This window comes from Rhinatrema bivittatum, chromosome 7 (genome assembly GCF_901001135.1).
Source record: "Rhinatrema bivittatum chromosome 7, aRhiBiv1.1, whole genome shotgun sequence".
NCBI classification, from domain to species: Eukaryota; Metazoa; Chordata; class Amphibia; order Gymnophiona; family Rhinatrematidae; genus Rhinatrema; species Rhinatrema bivittatum.
The window spans coordinates 310,843,675-310,860,396 of record NC_042621.1 but is presented as its reverse complement, the minus strand read 5'-3'; the positions used below and the strand labels follow the sequence as shown (position 1 = coordinate 310,860,396).

Here is a 16,722-nt window from a genome sequence, read left to right as displayed (position 1 = left end):
GGCCGCTGGTGGGAAGACTACTCCGCCGCGTAGAGGTACACCAGGGACCGGTGATCTTCGTCGCTCCGGAGTGGCCAAGACGACCTTGGTTTGCGGACCTGCTCCAACTGGTGATCGACGGACCCATCCGTCTGGGACATCTCCCCCGCCTCCTTCACCAAGGCCCGGTATTTTTCGACCGGGCAGAACTCTTCTGTCTTGCGGCCTGGCTTTTGAGAGGCGCCGCCTCCGGCGCCGGGGCTACCAGGAGGCGGTAGTCTCAACACTGCTGCGTTCTCGAAAGACTTCGACGTCGGTAGCCTATGTGCGAGTCTGGAAGGTGTTCGAGCTGTGGTGTGCCGGACTGGACACGAGTCCCTCTGAGGCTTCGGTTCCTCAGATCCTTCAGTTTCTACAAGCAGGGGTGGACAAGGGACTTGCCTACAACTCACTCCGGGTTCAGGTGGCCGCCCTTGGCGCGCTCCTGCGGGACGGGGGTTCCCTACTACAACACCCGGATATTCTCCGTTTTCTCAAGGGTGTCCAACACATGCGACCTCCGGTGCGGAATCCTTGTTCCTCCTGGAGTCTCAACCTGGTGCTACGGGCCATGTCAGGACCTCCGTTTGAACCACTGCGGAATGCGACGATCAAGGATCTCACTCTCAAGGCGGTGTTCCTGGTGGCTATCTGCTCCGCTCGGCGCATCTCGGAGCTGCAGGCCCTGTCGTGCAGAGAACCCTATCTCCGGTTCTCGGATTCCGGGGTTTCGATTCGTACGGTCCCCTCCTTCCTCCCGAAGGTGGTGTCCGCGTTCCATGTGAATCAGACGGTGGAGCTTCCTTCCTTCTCCGCTTCGGAACCGAGGTCTCTCCGGCTTCTGGACGTCAAGCGCACCCTGCACCTCTATCTGGAGGCTACGAATGACTTCAGGACTTCTGACCATCTCTTCGTCCTCTGGTCCGGGCCTCGGAAGGGAGCTCAGGCCTCGAAGACGACCATTGCCAGATGGTTGAAGGCTGGCATTGCCGCTTCCTACATTGGGGTGGGGCGGACTCCCCCACCCGGTATTGTTGCGCATTCTACACGCTCTCAGGCGGCCTCTTGGGCGGAGACCCGCTCGGTCTCCTCTCAAGAAATCTGTAGAGCAGCCACCTGGAAATCGCTACACACTTTCGCCAGACACTATCGTCTTCACCTCGCTTCCTCGGTCTTTGGACACTTTGGTGAGCAGGTTCTACGAGCGGGTCTCGCAGGACCCCACCCGGTTTAGGGACGCTTGGGTACATCCCACTGTCTGGACTGATCCAGGTACGTACAGGGAAAAGAAAATTATTACTTACCTGCTAATTTTCGTTCCTGTAGTACCATGGATCAGTCCAGACGCCCACCGCATTTGGGTCCTATCCCTGCTCGACGGGGTTTTTCCCTCTACGGGACGGTAGTATTTTCTGTCTTTCACGATTGCTCAGTTTTTCACTGTTTGTCACAGTTCCGTTTTGGGGTTGACACGCTGACCTTTTGTCCCCCCACCCGTTGGCGGGGCGGGCACGGTTTTGTTTCTTAGGTTATACGGCTGATTGTTGCCGTTCCTTCAACTTGATCCAATTTGGGGGTTCTTGGTTTACTCGGGCTTGGATATTCTCGATACTGAACTCCTGCAGAGGGGGTAGTAGCACTTATGGTGACGCCCCCTCGAAGCTTTGACTGACTCCATCTGCTGGATTGGGGACATAACCCACTGTCTGGACTGATCCATGGTACTACAGGAACGAAAATTAGCAGGTAAGTAATAATTTTCTTATATATTCACTCCTTCACTATTGTTGCCATTACCTTTTCCCCCCCAATGATTTCAGACAAACAGGTCTGTAGGTTTTCTGCTTTCTCTTTGTTCCTAGTAGAGCTGGAAAAATTGCAGGTGCTCGATGGCCCAGGTCCCTGTCACTACCCCTGGCCCAACACGAGCCACCACCAGCATGGACCCACGGGACCACATTTTGAAGAAGAGACTAGAGGCAGAGGAGAGAAAAGAAAGCAAAACCCCACATTAAACCAGCTGGTCTCTGGGAACCTCTTAGGATAAATTAAAGAGAGCAGTGAGGCTCTGTCCCTATCCCAGAGGTCAGCAGAGCCAGGACATTGACATCTGACACTGTCTCCACCCCAGTGCCCCTTCTGTCCTTGCTCCTTCATACTCTCCTCCTTATGGGAAGACCAAGAAAAAGTATTTGTATACGATATCTGCTTTCTTCTCTTCACTAAACCCATCCTCCTCTTTTCATTCATATTATAAGTTTTATTCCCTGCCAGTACACATCAGACTTATTTATTTATATACTGCTCCTGTCACTTGAGGGTAGGCGATTTACATCATAACATAAGACTTACATAATAGAAATTTCCACAATAACTTACAACCCAAAAACCACATGGGTTTTCCATAGGGTGAGAGGTGGTTGAGGGCGTGCTCCTGGGGGTCTAGACTGGAACCTGTGCTATTTAGCATATTCATAAATGATCTGGCAAAAGCAATGACAAGCAATGTGCCCAGATTTTCATATGACTCAGAATTGTTTTGATTAATTAGAATAACACTGGATTATAAAGAACTACAGAAGGACTTTGGGAGACTTCAAACTGGCAGATGTAATTTAATGTGGACAAGTGCAAAGTAATGCACATAGGGAAAAAGTCTCATCTACAGGCACAGGCTGCTGGGGTCCACGTAAGGGGTCAGCAGCTAGGAAAAGGACCTCGTGAGTCCTTGTGGACATTGCCTTGAAATCGTCGGCTCAGTGTGCGGTGCCAGTCTAAAAAGCAAACAGAATGGAGGAATTATTTGGAAAGGAAAGGTGAATAAAAGTGAGAGTATTATAATGCCCTTGTATAGACTGAGTACTGTGTGCAGTTCTGGTCACCACATCTCAAAAAAGATAGAACAGAATTAGAAAAGGTACAGGGAAGGGCGACCAAAATAATAAAGGGAGTGAAAAAGGCTAAATGGGCTGCTTAGTTTGGAGAAGAGACGACAGAGGAGCTGTGATTGAAATTTATAAAATCATGACTGGGGTGGAATGGGTAAATAGGAAATAGTTATTTCCTTTCAAACAGTAGGACTACAGGACATTCCATGAAACTAGGAACCGGCAGATCTTCTTAGTTTTTGGGTAATTGCCAGGTTCTTATTGCCTGGATTGGCCACTGTTGGAAACAGGATGCTGGGCTTGATGGACCCTTGGTCTGACCCAGTATGGCATGTTCTTATGTTCTTATGTATTTTTTCAGTTAATGCACAAATCAAATTATGGAATCAGGTGCTAGAGGACATGGTCAAGACAACTAACATAGGGGGTTGAAAAAGTCCTTAAACAGTTAGTATCCAGATGGACTTGGGAAAGCCAGCGCTTATCCCTGGGAGTATGATACAAGAAATAGATCTATTGGGGATCTGCTGTGTACTTGTGACCCAGACTGTCCACTGTTACAGACAGGATGCTGGGCTCGATGGACCTTGGTCTAACCAACATGGCACTTATGATGTTATCACAACCTAAAAACAAAATATAATTACATCATTTTAATTAATTAAAATGTATAAAATTCTAACTGCAACCATCCACATAAATATATTTAAATCACATCCCTATTTTATAACTGTATACATCATAAAATAAATAAATACCACACTTATTTCCTGTTTAAGCCTTTCCTGCCCCACTTTGTTTCCTCCTACTGTATCTATTTTCTGAATACTATTCCTTCTTTTTCTCCTGTTTCTCTGATGAATCATAGTGTTCTCCAAGCACAAGCCGGATGACAGTCTTCATATGTGGGTGACATCATTCAATGGAGCCTGGCCCAGAAAACTTAGGTCAGAGTTTCTAGAATTTTGACTGTGCCTTCTTGAGCATGCCTACACTTGTCAGTACACCTTGCATCCACGTAGGGACCACTCGGTCTTTCTCTTTCTGTGGAGACCTTGGGTTGTGGTTTTTTGTCTCACTCCTGCCTCTTGGCCTTTGAAGGTTCTTCTGGCAACAGGATCTTTCGTTGCAGGACCCCATATTCTTCTTATTGGATAATTCCCTAGGTAAGTTTTTCAAATGTTTTGTAAACTTTTATTCTCATCTCTGTTCCGCAGCAGTGTGCCTTTGGTGCCTGAGAGCCATCGTTCTATCACGCCATTGAGTTTGATTTTGCTTTTGTTCTTTTTCGATCGAGCGTGTCTACTTGGGTTCCAGCAATGTCCCTGGTAGAGCAGGACTATGTGTATCACAGATCCCCATGATAGATGTATCCTGTGCCTGGGGTAATCACATGATATCCATGGTGTAGCACATGCGTGACCATGACCCAGAAGAGCCGCCAGTCCCAATCAGAGCTGATGGAGAAATATTTTGGGCACTGGAAGACTGATCCACTGGCATCGGCATCGGCATTGAGGGACCTCTGAGTTTATTGGTGGAGATAGTTTCATTAGAAGGGGGGGGGGACGACGACCATTGGTTCCCTGATGCTGGTGGCCATTAGAGAACCTAGAGACAGGCCATAATCTGGCTCGTCCCATTTGAAGAAGGCACTAGGTTCCACTTCTTTGACACTGGCATCAAAGCATTCTGATGCTGGGCATTGAAGGAAGATTTATTATTTATTTATTTAGGAAATTTAGACCGCTTATTAACATTTCTAAGTGGTTTACAAAGAACTTTCACAAAAATAAACAATGTAAACATTACAAATAAAACCATAAATAAACATCTGCGTCTGTTTTCCGACGCTGGGAGCAGGAACAGTCTTGTGTTTGCCACGAACCTCCCAAAATGGTTCCATGGTAAAGAGAGCTCATCCTCTCAAAAATCCCCAGACTTGCAACAGCCTCCAGTAGTCCTGGTGTCATCCATCGATACCCCCTTAACTTCTAAGGAGGAGATGGCTACTCCTCCTGCCTCGCTCAGTGTTGGCATCAGCTATGTTTGAGGAGGAGTTGGATAAGAAGAGCCAGCAGGTAGGTAGGTATGTATTTATTTATTAATTGTTTATTTGTTTTGAAATATTTGTTGCCCACTCATAACGATCAGGGTAGGGTACAACAGAACATACATAATATATAAAAACAACATAAAAGCATGAAAAATAAAAACACATAATCAGCATGGATGACTCACAATTGAAACTCTGGGTCAATTGAGTAGTTATTCAGATTCTGGAAAAGCTATCTGAAAAAGATGTTTTGAGGGCTTTTTTTGAAGAATTTCTTTTCACGGAGAATTCATTTGGGAGGGTATTCCAGAGAAGAGGTCCAGCGGAAAATAACACATGCTCTCGTCTCATCAAGGTGTGTTAACGTTGGGGAGGGAATATCCAACAGGCCTCGATTAAAAGATCTCAGGGACCTTAGAAGGGCATGGATTTTTAGACAGCAGGAATCCATAATGATTGAATGTTGTAAATGATATGTATGATTGTTGCGAGTTTATATTGATTGCGATATGTTACTGGAAGCCAGTTGAGAGATTTAAAAACAGGAGTAATATTGCTATAAAAGGGGTACCAGTCAGGAGTCTGATAGCAGTGTTCTGGATGATTTGGAGGGGACGAATGTAAGCTAGGAGTCCAATTAGAAGAGAATTATAGTAATCAATTCCTGAAAAAACAAGGGATTACAAAACAGAACGGAAATATGTAGGGTATGTAGCAAAGGCTTGAAGTGACGGAGAAGACAGTTTATGAAAAGAAGCTTGAGTAATTGCCTTGATGTGATCCTTCATGGATAAAGCTGGATCAATGATTACTCCAAGGTTACGAACATAGAGGGAGAGAGGGATAGTCTGATTATTGTAAGAGATATTTTTGGGACTATGGGGAACTGGAAAAAGAAGACAGAGATTTCAGTTTTTGAGATGTTAAGCGCTAATTTATTGTGATTAAGCCATGACTGAATAGTGGACAGGCAAGAAAAGAGAAAAGCTTCTGTCTGAATCCAAGAATCTTTTAGAGGGAAGAAAAAATGGATATCATTGGCATAAAGTCTGTAATGCATCCCATGGCCAGCCAAAATGCAGCATAAAGGTGTAAGATAGACCTTAAACAAGACTGTGGAGAGTGCCGAGCCATGGGCTACCCCAGAGCTGAGAGGAATCCAGGAGGAAACGTGAGGCCCAATTACAACTTGCTGTACCTGGTTTGAGAGAAATGAAGTGAATGAGGAGAGTACAGACCCTGAAAGCCCAAGAGAATGTAATCTGGAGAGAAATATATGATGGTCCACAGTGTCAAAAGCTGCATAAATTTAACATCAAAAGAAAAAAATGTCTTATTAAGTCTAAACTGGAGAGCAGAAGTAGTTCAGTACTGTGATTTTACCTGAAACCAAATTGGTATTGATCAAGTACATTATGGGTATCAAGGAAATTGCTAAATTGTCGAAGCACAACTGTTTCTAATATTTTGGCAAGATAAGGTTTAGAAGAAGGTAGGCCGATAGATGGTAAGTTAGGATAAGCTGTGGCTTTCTTAATAAGCGGGCAAACAGAAACTTGTTTCAGGGAGTCAGGAAGGGAGCCATGTTCGAGAGAAGAATTGATCAAATTAGCAATGAATGGAGCAGGTTCAGATTTGACCATTTTAAGTAAGATGTGAAAAAAGAGTTGAGAGAGCAGCATGAAGAGTTCATGTTGTTAATATTGTGAATGTCTATTTCTAAGATCGAAGCAATAGCACTAAACTAATCAGACAAGTCACAAGAGAAGTTGAGTAAAGTCCTTTTCACATTCATAGTTTTTTTTTCATTTGAAGTACAATGCGATTGTCTCTGCAATATTTTTTCCAGGAAATGCTTGGGGCATAATCAGTGAGCTTGAACAAGGGTGTATTATCTCTTTGGAGATAGAGGATAAGATCAGAAACAAAATGCTAGTCGTCCTTCAGTTCATGAAGCTCCCCAAGGAGGACGTGGCACTCCCAGTCCATGAAAACTTTCAGGAGGTGCAGATGAGGATGTGGCTCTTGTTGTCAAGAAGGCTCCTGGATTCGATGATAGACAGTGAATGTGTCCCCTACCAATCGGTGCTGGCCGCATCCATTCTCAAGAAGGCCAAGTGGACTAAGACTCATTACTCTGTGCCCCCCCCGAGAAGGAATCCACATTCTTAGAAACAGAAATGATGGCAGAAGAAGACCAATAGGCCCATCCAGTCTGCCCAGCAAGCTTTCATACTTTTCTCATACTTATCTGTTACTCTGACTGCTGAGTTCAGGGCCCTTATTGGTAACTTTTTGATTCTAATTTCCTTCCACCCCCGCCATTGATGCAGAGAGCAGTGTTAGAGCTGCATCAAAGTGAAGTATAAGGCTTAATGTTTGAGGATAGTAACAGTCATATTGAGCAAGTTACCCCAATGTTTGTATACTCATACTGCTCAGATCAGTGCCTTGTTAAATGTTGTCTGGATGTAAATCCTATTTCTTCATTCCCCCCTGCCGTTGAAGCAGTGAGCTGCATTGGATATGCTTTCCAAGTGAAGTAACAGGTTTAATTTTTTAGTGGTAGTAACCGCCGCAATAAGCAAGCTTCTCCTGCGCTTATTTGTTTACCCAGACTGTGCAATTCTGTCCTTGCTGGTTGTTGTCTGAATGTACATCCTCTTTGCTTCATTCCCCCTGCCATTGGAGCAGTGAGCTCTTCACAAGCCAATATATGCTGGACCTATTGAAGCAGATACAGGGGTGGCCAAGCAATTTAATCAAAAGCAGCAAGACACTCTCCAGTCACTAGTTGACAAGGGCTTAGAATGCGGAAAACACATGATCTGCTTGGCCTTTGATGTTTGCGAGATGGCATCAAGAGTCTCTGCTATGGGGATTGGCATCCGGAGACTCACCTGGTTGCAGGCCTCAGATCTCTGACCAAACGTCCAGAAAAGACTTGCTGACATGTCATCTAGAGGAGAGAATCTCTTCGGACATAGGATAAAGGAAGCAGTTGCACAGAGCCAAGAACACTGTGCAATGCTATAGCAGTTCTCCATTGACATTCCAGACCTGCTTTCCTCATAAAGAGATACCCAAGAGTTGGGTAGAAGAGGCACTTCTTATTTCCTTCCCTCTCAGTCCCATCTGCACCATTCCCCACAAGCCCATCCTCGGTAACAGTAGTTCCCTAAGCCCCAAATAGCAATGCAGTCAACACCTGGGATGGGTTTTATGTATGGAAGTTTTACTTATAAGTCTAAGAATAAGCAATAAAAGCATACAAGATTAGAGTTTACATTAAAGAATATATACAAAGATACTTCCCCTTCATAGTTTCCAATGCGAGTCTGATATATCTTTGGAAAGATGGAAACACAACATTGGAAAACCAGGAACAGTTCATCAGGCACTTCATTAACCAATGTAATGTTCAAAAGCCTTTCCTCTGATCTGATCTGATTTTAAACAGCGTCAAGCAGGCCAAGTGGCTACTGTCCGCTACTGTCCTGTTTTCCCTGATCTCTGCACAGTTATCCTCCTGAGTAACTGCTCATTAATATATCTGATCTCATGACCTGTTTCTTGTTACAGGGCAAGCTAAGAAAAATGGCATATTTATTCTCAGAACTTATAGGCATTATATCAAATAATTACACTAGTAATATTAGTGATTCTCTGCCCCACTATTTTTTTGTGGTACAAAGTTCTTCATGTAAGCTAAATAGCTCCCTAAAATAATTTCCCACAACTGGTGGCCCAGTCTAACTTCAGATGTGTGGGTCCTCAGCATTTTCAGAAGAGGGTACAAATTAAATCTATTGGATGTCCTGCCAAATTGATCCCCAGACCTAATTTGGGGTCATTTGCCGCATCAGGATCTTCTGCAAAAGGAGCTCTCCACCCTCTTACAAACCAATGTGGTTGAGCCTGTTCCACCAGGGGACAGAGAGCAGGGATTCTACGCCAAGTACTTCCTGATTTTGAAAAAAAACAGGAGGATTCCATCCCAACCTATACCTAAGGGTCTTGAACAAGTTTATCAAAAGAGAAAAGTTCAAGATGGTTTCCCTGAGCATCTTGATTCCTTTCTACAAAAAGGGGTCTGGCTATGATCTCTCGATTTAAAAGATGCTCACACCCATAGCAAGAGATTCCCTGGTCACAGGAAATATCTCGGATTTGTTGCAGGATGGCATCACCTCCAGTATCGTGTGCTGCCATTTGACTTTGCATCAGCCCCACATATCTTCACCAAATACCTTGCCATGGTGGTGGTGCACCTGCGCAAGCAGGGGGTGCATGTGTATCCCTATCTGGATGACTGGCTAGTCAAGGTCATGCCTCAAACGGGAGCAGCAGAATCGATGTGCATGATCATCCAAGTGCTGGAGTTGCTAGGGTTCATTATCAACTACCCTAAGGCTTATCTGAGCCTGTCACCTCAATTGGAGTTTATAGGAGCTCTTCTACATACAACTCTGGCAGAAGCCTTCCTTCCAGAGCACCTTGATGTCCACAGTGGAAGAGATCCAAATGAGTCAGTAGATGTCGGTATGGGACAGGTTGGGGCTGTTGGGCCTCATGGCATCAACTATACATGTCACTCCCATGGCATATCTCCATATGAGAAGAGCCCAGGGGACCCTCAGGACATAGTGATCGCAGGCAGCATCTTTGTCATACAACCACTCAGGGACAGATTACACATCCACTCATGGATTCCCTGTCCTAATGGTGGGACAGTTCCAATGTGATCGGGGGGCATGCTCTTCCAAAGTTCCTTGATCCAAATTGTCATTATAATGGATGCATCCAACCTAGGCTGGGGAGCTCATGTAGAGGGGCTCTGCACCCAGATTCTTTGGTCTGCTCATGAGAAGTTCTATCAAATACACAGGCCCATGCAGTAGAGTGCACGCGGCTGACCGCACAACTTTACCGGTGCTTAGTTGCACGTTTTGGACGCATGTCCAAAAATCCCTCATGTAATAAGGGGATTAGCACGTCCAAAACATGTGTCCAAACAAACGTGAAGCTAATAACGCTCATCACATGTAAATTCGTTATGATGTGGCTATTAGCTATTATCCCAATGCAAAAAAAAAATGTGCTCCTGCCACGCAGATTTTTACTCTCAAAAATTAACGTCTGCGCCAGAGCAGGCATTAATTCTTGAAGAGCCCCAAACGTTTAAAGAAAAGCAGAAAATACTGTTTATCTATAGTCCCTCCGACTTCATATCGTGGCAATATTAAGTTGGAGGAACCTGAAAAAAAAAAGTGGCGCTGGTGGTCAGGTTAGGAAAACAGATGCTTAATTAACGAGCGACCATTTTCCTAACCCGCTGACAGCCACCTCTCCTGGGCACCTGATGCCAAGAAGGCACTAGGGATGCAAAATGTTCCCTAGCGTCTCCTTTCTACTGCGGCAGCCCATTTAAATATTAAATTGGGAGCCCAAGACAGGTGGATCAGTGCCCGTTTAATGCGTGCCGATACTGCATCGGCCTGAAATTTTGTAGAGTTATGAGTGTTCAGTACGCTCTAAAGGCTTTCAGAAATCTGTTGTCCAACAGTCATCGTGGTTCAGACAGACAACCAGGTTGGGATAAGAACATAAAATTTGCCATACTGAGTCCAAATGTCCATGCAGCCCAGTATCCTATTTCCAACAGTGGCCAATCTCGATCACAAGTTCCTGGCAGGATCCCAAATGTTTAATAGTTTCCATTCTGCTTATCTCAGTAAGCAGTGGATTTCCCTAAGTCCACTTTGATAAGGGTTTATGGTCTTTTCGGTCAGGAATTTGTTTAAACCTTTTTAAAAATCCAGCTACACTAACAGCTTTCACCACATTCTCTGGCAATGAATTCCAGAGTTTAATTATGCATTGCTTGCTCTTTGCTGAACTGAAGGCTGGAGGTCTTTGCACATTTGAGCAGGCTCCATTGAAACATAAAACTGCTCCTACTCTACACCGATTTGCATAGAAGCCAGCTCCTCCTCTGGTGAAGGAGGACAAGTTGAGTGCCCATCCTGAGCTGAATCAAAACTCTGTAATAAGCTCACAATAAACCAGTCATGTTCTAGGGCACAGATAGGGGACTGGGGCAAGATTGGCAGGGGGAGTAGTGAGCCCTGTTCCCTCTGCGCTGAGCTCGTGAGCCATCGCTCCTACAGTTTGGAGCGTTGCTCACAGATGTTACATGGTCACTCACTCCCAGTCTGAGGCCAAGTCTGACTCGTGCTGTACGGTGCCTGCTCTCCACTACCTGCATGGTAGGTCAGCTCACAAGAGAAACTGTTTGAATTTCCAGTGAAATACACTGTGAGTAAAAAAAAATTATAATAACTTTGTCATATCAGTCCTCTTAACATTAAATATACAATCCACTAAATAATTATGTGATGCATTTTTCTTTGTGCTGTATATACAGAAATGCAATGCTAATACTGGCGCTCAAAACTTGGTTTAAAAAAAATAGTTGCTCATGCAATAAAAGTGCACACATCTAGTCCCTGCGTGGAGGTGCAAGCTGCAGGAAGAAAGCTGCTGTGTGTATGCAGCCCTTCAGGTGGGCCCTCTGGGTCGCAGCTAGGAGCTGCTCCCATCCCTGCCGCCGTGCTAGCCTTCTAATTGTTGTTAACATCTCCCGGTCTGCTGACCCTGTTCTCCTATTGCTGTACAGGTGAGAAGCCGCACAGATGCCACCTCTGTCCCTTTGCTTCTGCCTACGAGCGCCACCTGGAGGCACACATGCGCTCCCACACCGGGGAGAAGCCGTACAAGTGCGAGCTGTGCTCCTTCCGCTGCAGCGACCGGAGCAATCTCTCCCATCACCGCCGGCGGAAGCACAAGATCGTGCCCATGAAAGGCACGCGATCCTCCCTCAGCAATAAGAAAATGTGGGGCGTCCTGCAGAAGAAGAGCAGCAGCTTGAGCTACCGGCGAGCCCTCCTGAACCTGAGTCCCCCTTCCCTGGTGGTACAGAAGGCGGACTACCTGAATGACTTCAGCCATGAAATTCCCAGCATCCAGCCCGACGGCTATGAGAGCATGGCCAAATCGGTGCAGGCTGCTGGCCTGGCTCGCGAACCCCAGGACCTCATGGTTGATAACCCTTTGAACCAGCTCTCTACTCTGGCAGGACAGCTGTCCAGTTTACCACCCGATAATGCCAACCCAGCATCCCCCGATGAGGTGCCATGCCAGGACGAGAAGCCTTTTATGATTCAGCAGACCTCAGCTCCACCTGCAGTGTCAACGAGCATGGCCCAGAGCTCATCGCCCACCAGCCCTGACCCAAGGCCCCTCCATGGGCACAGGAACTACAGCCCAGTGGCAGGGCCAAGCAGCGAACGCAGTGCCCACACCAGCACACCCAGCATCAGCAATAGCCAGCCAAGCACTCCAGCTCCCACCCTGCCTGTGCAGGATCCCCAGCTCCTACACCACTGCCAGCACTGTGACATGTACTTTGCAGACAATATCCTCTATACCATCCACATGGGCTGCCATGGCTTTGAAAACCCTTTTCAGTGTAACATTTGTGGATGCAAATGTAAAAACAAGTATGACTTTGCTTGCCATTTTGCCAGGGGCCAACACAGTCACCACTGATTACCACTAATGATTCTCAGCCAGCCTACAAAGAACCACACCGCTGATCCAGAGCCTGCCCATGAAGGATTCCCACCACGGATCCCCAGCCTGCCCACGAATGATCACTGTCACTGATGCCCACCACTGATCCACAACCTGTCCACGAATGATCACTGTCACTGATCCCCATCACTGATCCAGCCTGCCCACGAATGATCACTGTCACTGATCCAGCCTGCCCACGAATGTTCACCGTCACTGATCCAGCCTGCCCACGAATGATCACCGTCACTGATCCAGCCTGCCCATGAATGATCACTCACTGATCCCCAACCTGCCCATGAATTATCACTGTCACTGATCCCCAGTCTGCCCACGAATGATCAGTCACTGATCCCCTTCACTGATCCAGCCTGCCCACGAATGATCACTATCACTGATCCAGCCTGCCCATTAATGATCACTCACTGATCCAGCCTGCCCACAAATGATCAGTCACTGATCCAGCCTGCCCACGAATGATCAGTCACTGATGCCCACCACTGATCCACAACCTGTCCACGAATGATCACTGTCACTGATCCAGCCTGCCCACGAATGTTCACCGTCACTGATCCAGCCTGCCCACGAATGATCACTGTCACTGATCCAGCCTGCCCATGAATGATCACTCACTGATCCCCAACCTGCCCATGAATTATCACTGTCACCTATCCCCAGTCTGCCCACGAATGATCAGTCACTGATCCCCTTCACTGATCCAGCCTGCCCACGAATGATCACTGTCACTGATCCAGCCTGCCCATTAATGATCACTCACTGATCCTCAGCCTGCCCATGAATGATCAGTCACTGATGCCCACCACTGATCCACAACCTGCCCACGAATAATCACTGTCACTGATCCCCATCCTGCCCACAAATGATCAGTCACTGATCCAGCCTGCCCACAAATGATCAGTCACTGATCCAGCCTGCCCACGAATGATCAGTCACTGATGCCCACCACTGATCCACAACCTGCCCACGAATGATCACTGTCACTGATCCCCATCCTGCCCACGAATGATCACTCACTGATCCCCATCCTGCCCACGAATGATCACTCACAGATCCAGCCTGCCCACGAATGATCAGTCACTGATCCCCATCCTGCCCACAAATGATCACTCACTGATCCAGCCTGCCCACGATTGATCACAGTCACTGATCCCCAGCCTGTCCACGAATGATCAGTCACTGATCCCCATCACTGATCTAGCCTGCCCATGAATGATCACTCACTGATCCCCATCCTGCCCACAAATGATCACTCACTGATCCCCAACCTGCCCATAAATAGTCACAGATCCCCATCACTTATCCAGCCTGCCCATGAATGATCACTGTCACTGATCCCCATTCTGCCCTCAAATGATCACTGTCACTGATCCCCATCCTGCCCACGAATGATCAGTCACTGATCCCCATCCTGCCCACAAATGATCACTCACTAATCCCCAACCTGTCCATAAATAGTCACAGATCCCCATCACTGATCCAGCCTGCCCATGAACGATCACTGTCACTGATCCCCATCCTGTCCACGAATGATCACTCACTGATCCAGCCTGCCCACGAATGATCACTGTCACTGATCCCCATCCTGCCCACAAATGATCACTCACTGATCCAGCCTGCCCACGATTGATCACAGTCACTGATCCCCAGCCTGTCCACGAATGATCAGTCACTGATCCCCATCACTGATCTAGCCTGCCCATGAATGATCACTCACTGATCCCCATCCTGCCCACAAATGATCACTCACTGATCCCCAACCTGTCCATAAATAGTCACAGATCCCCATCACTGATCCAGCCTGCCCTTGAACGATCACTGTCACTGATCCCCAACCTGTCCACGATTGATCACAGTCATTGATCCCTAGCCTGCCCACGAATAATCACAGTCACTGATCCCCATCACTGATCCAGCCTGCCCACGAATGATCACTCACTGATCCCCAACCTGCCCACGATTGATCACAGTCATTGATCCCCAGCCTGCCCACGAATAATCACTGTCACTGATCCAGCCTGTCCACGAATGATCACCATCACTGATCTAGCCTGCCCATGAATAATCAGTCACTGATCCCCAGCCTGCCCACAAATGATCACTTGTCACTGATCCCCATCACTGATCCAGCCTGCCCACGAATGATCACTGTCACTGATCCAGCCTGCCCACGAATGATCCCCATCACTGATCCAGCCTGCCCACGAATGATCACTCACTGATCCCCAGCCTGCCCACAAATGATCACTGTCACTGATCCCCATCACTGATCCAGCCTGCCCACGAATGATCCCCATCACTGATCCAGCCTGCCCACGAATGATCACTCACTGATCCCCAGCCTGCCCATGAATTATCAGTCACTGATCCCCAGCCTGCCCACAAATGATCACTGTCACTGATCCCCATCACTGATCCAGCCTGCCCACGAATGATCCCCATCACTGATCCAGCCTGCCCACGAATGATCACTCACTGATCCCCAGCCTGCCCATGAATTATCAGTCACTGATCCCCAGCCTGCCCACAAATGATCACTGTCACTGATCCCCATCACTGATCCAGCCTGCCCACGAATGATCACTCACTGATCCCCAGCCTGCCCACGAATGAACCCCTATGGTCCAATCCCAAGCCTAGGCATGAATGATCACTATCATTGCTGCCTACTCTGCCCATGGAGAATCCCCTACTAGTCATCTGCACCATCTTCATATGCTCTTATGGTTTTTCAAAATTATTTTCTAGCAAAACAGTTGTGGATGCAAATGTAAAAAGTATGATGGAGTTGATCATTTCCCCAGGCCCCATCCTCCTCACCCTTTTCAATTGCAGATATTGTAGGACTGGTGAGTGGTAATGGAAATGGTGATCACGTCTCAGTATATGAGAACAGGGAGCTTGAGCTGCACAGGTAGCGCAGACTCTTGCTCCGTCACCTCTCCTGGGCATGGTGCGTACTAATGGTGGCATGCGTTAGAAATCTTGTTAATCAGCGTGAAGGATGTGACTTGCAGCGCCCTGCTATGATTCCTGTACGTTCTGTGAACGGACACTGCTGCTCTGCCTCACCTCGTCTGTAAGCAAGGTACCTCAGTCAAAGATTTCAGCATTAGTCCTCCACTGACTGGGTGCAGCTGGAGGCAGCACCGTGCTATACACAAAAATGATTTCTAATAGAAAGGTTTGTTTCGGGGGGTAATGTGTGTGGCCTGCTAGCTTCCCCTTCCTCGGTCCCACGAGGACCCCTTCACCCTGCTGAGGGCCAGGAGCACAACAGCCAGACGAAACCTTGTAAGAATGCAGAGCCAAAGCGAGGTTTATTAATCTCCACTACACAAAAATGCAATGTTTTCTGGAGCTTATCCGCATCACTTTGGAAATAAATATCGCTGCAGCACCAAACCTTGATCCCCCTTCGGCCAACCAGCACAAGCATCAGCAGGGATGCGCATCTCTTAGGGACAGTCTGCGCCATTCTCAGGCTCACGAGTGGGCCAGCAAGTTACCCCCCGGGGCTATAATAGGAATTCTAGTCCTAAACCCTCCCCCATCCCCAGAGGAAAAGCACTTTCTCCTAATGGTCACCCCCAGAATCATCAGGCATGTCACGGTTCTGCTATAAAAGCCAGAAAATTCAGAGTTTCGGCTGTTACGACCACAACTCGGCAGCTCTTCACCCTGTGAGGACACCACGAATGAGAATTGTATGGGAGAGAAGATTCAGGGCAGCAGCCAGTGACGGGGAGGGAGATACGGGGGAAGGTATGAGGAGGGAGAAGATACATCTGGGGCAGGAGCCGTGCATGGCCGGGCACCCCCGGGCAGTGACATTTTTTTATATATAATTCTCATGTGTGTCAGCACAGGGCTGCCGAGTTGGGGTTCCCAGGGTTGAGGTTATGTGTTGTGTGAGTAGACTATATTTATGAATAAAAATACCTTAATTTTACCTAACTGTCACTAGTGATGTCCTGAGTACAGGCTGAGTGCCATCCGTCTAATTCAGATTTCCAGCATGAATCTCAAGTCATCTTTTAGCTGGTGCAGTAAAATAGCTCTCAATAGATTGTGGCTGCTCTTACAGCATGAGAAGACTGCAGAGCT

At 47.2% G+C, this 16,722-nt stretch overlaps 1 protein-coding gene across 3 annotated transcripts in view; it reads left to right on the top strand.

Annotated features, from left to right (window-relative positions):
• The window catches only part of IKZF5 (IKAROS family zinc finger 5), a 60,463-nt gene extending 45,967 nt beyond the window's left edge, over positions 1-14,496 (top strand). For all 3 annotated transcript variants that reach the window (XM_029610588.1, XM_029610587.1, XM_029610586.1), the window contains one exon: positions 11,642-14,496. In XM_029610588.1, the coding sequence (XP_029466448.1) occupies positions 11,642-12,573 (932 nt within the window). In that variant the 3' untranslated portion in view covers positions 12,574-14,496. The remainder of the gene's footprint in view (positions 1-11,641) is intronic.
• The last annotated feature ends 2,226 nt before the right edge of the window (positions 14,497-16,722 follow it).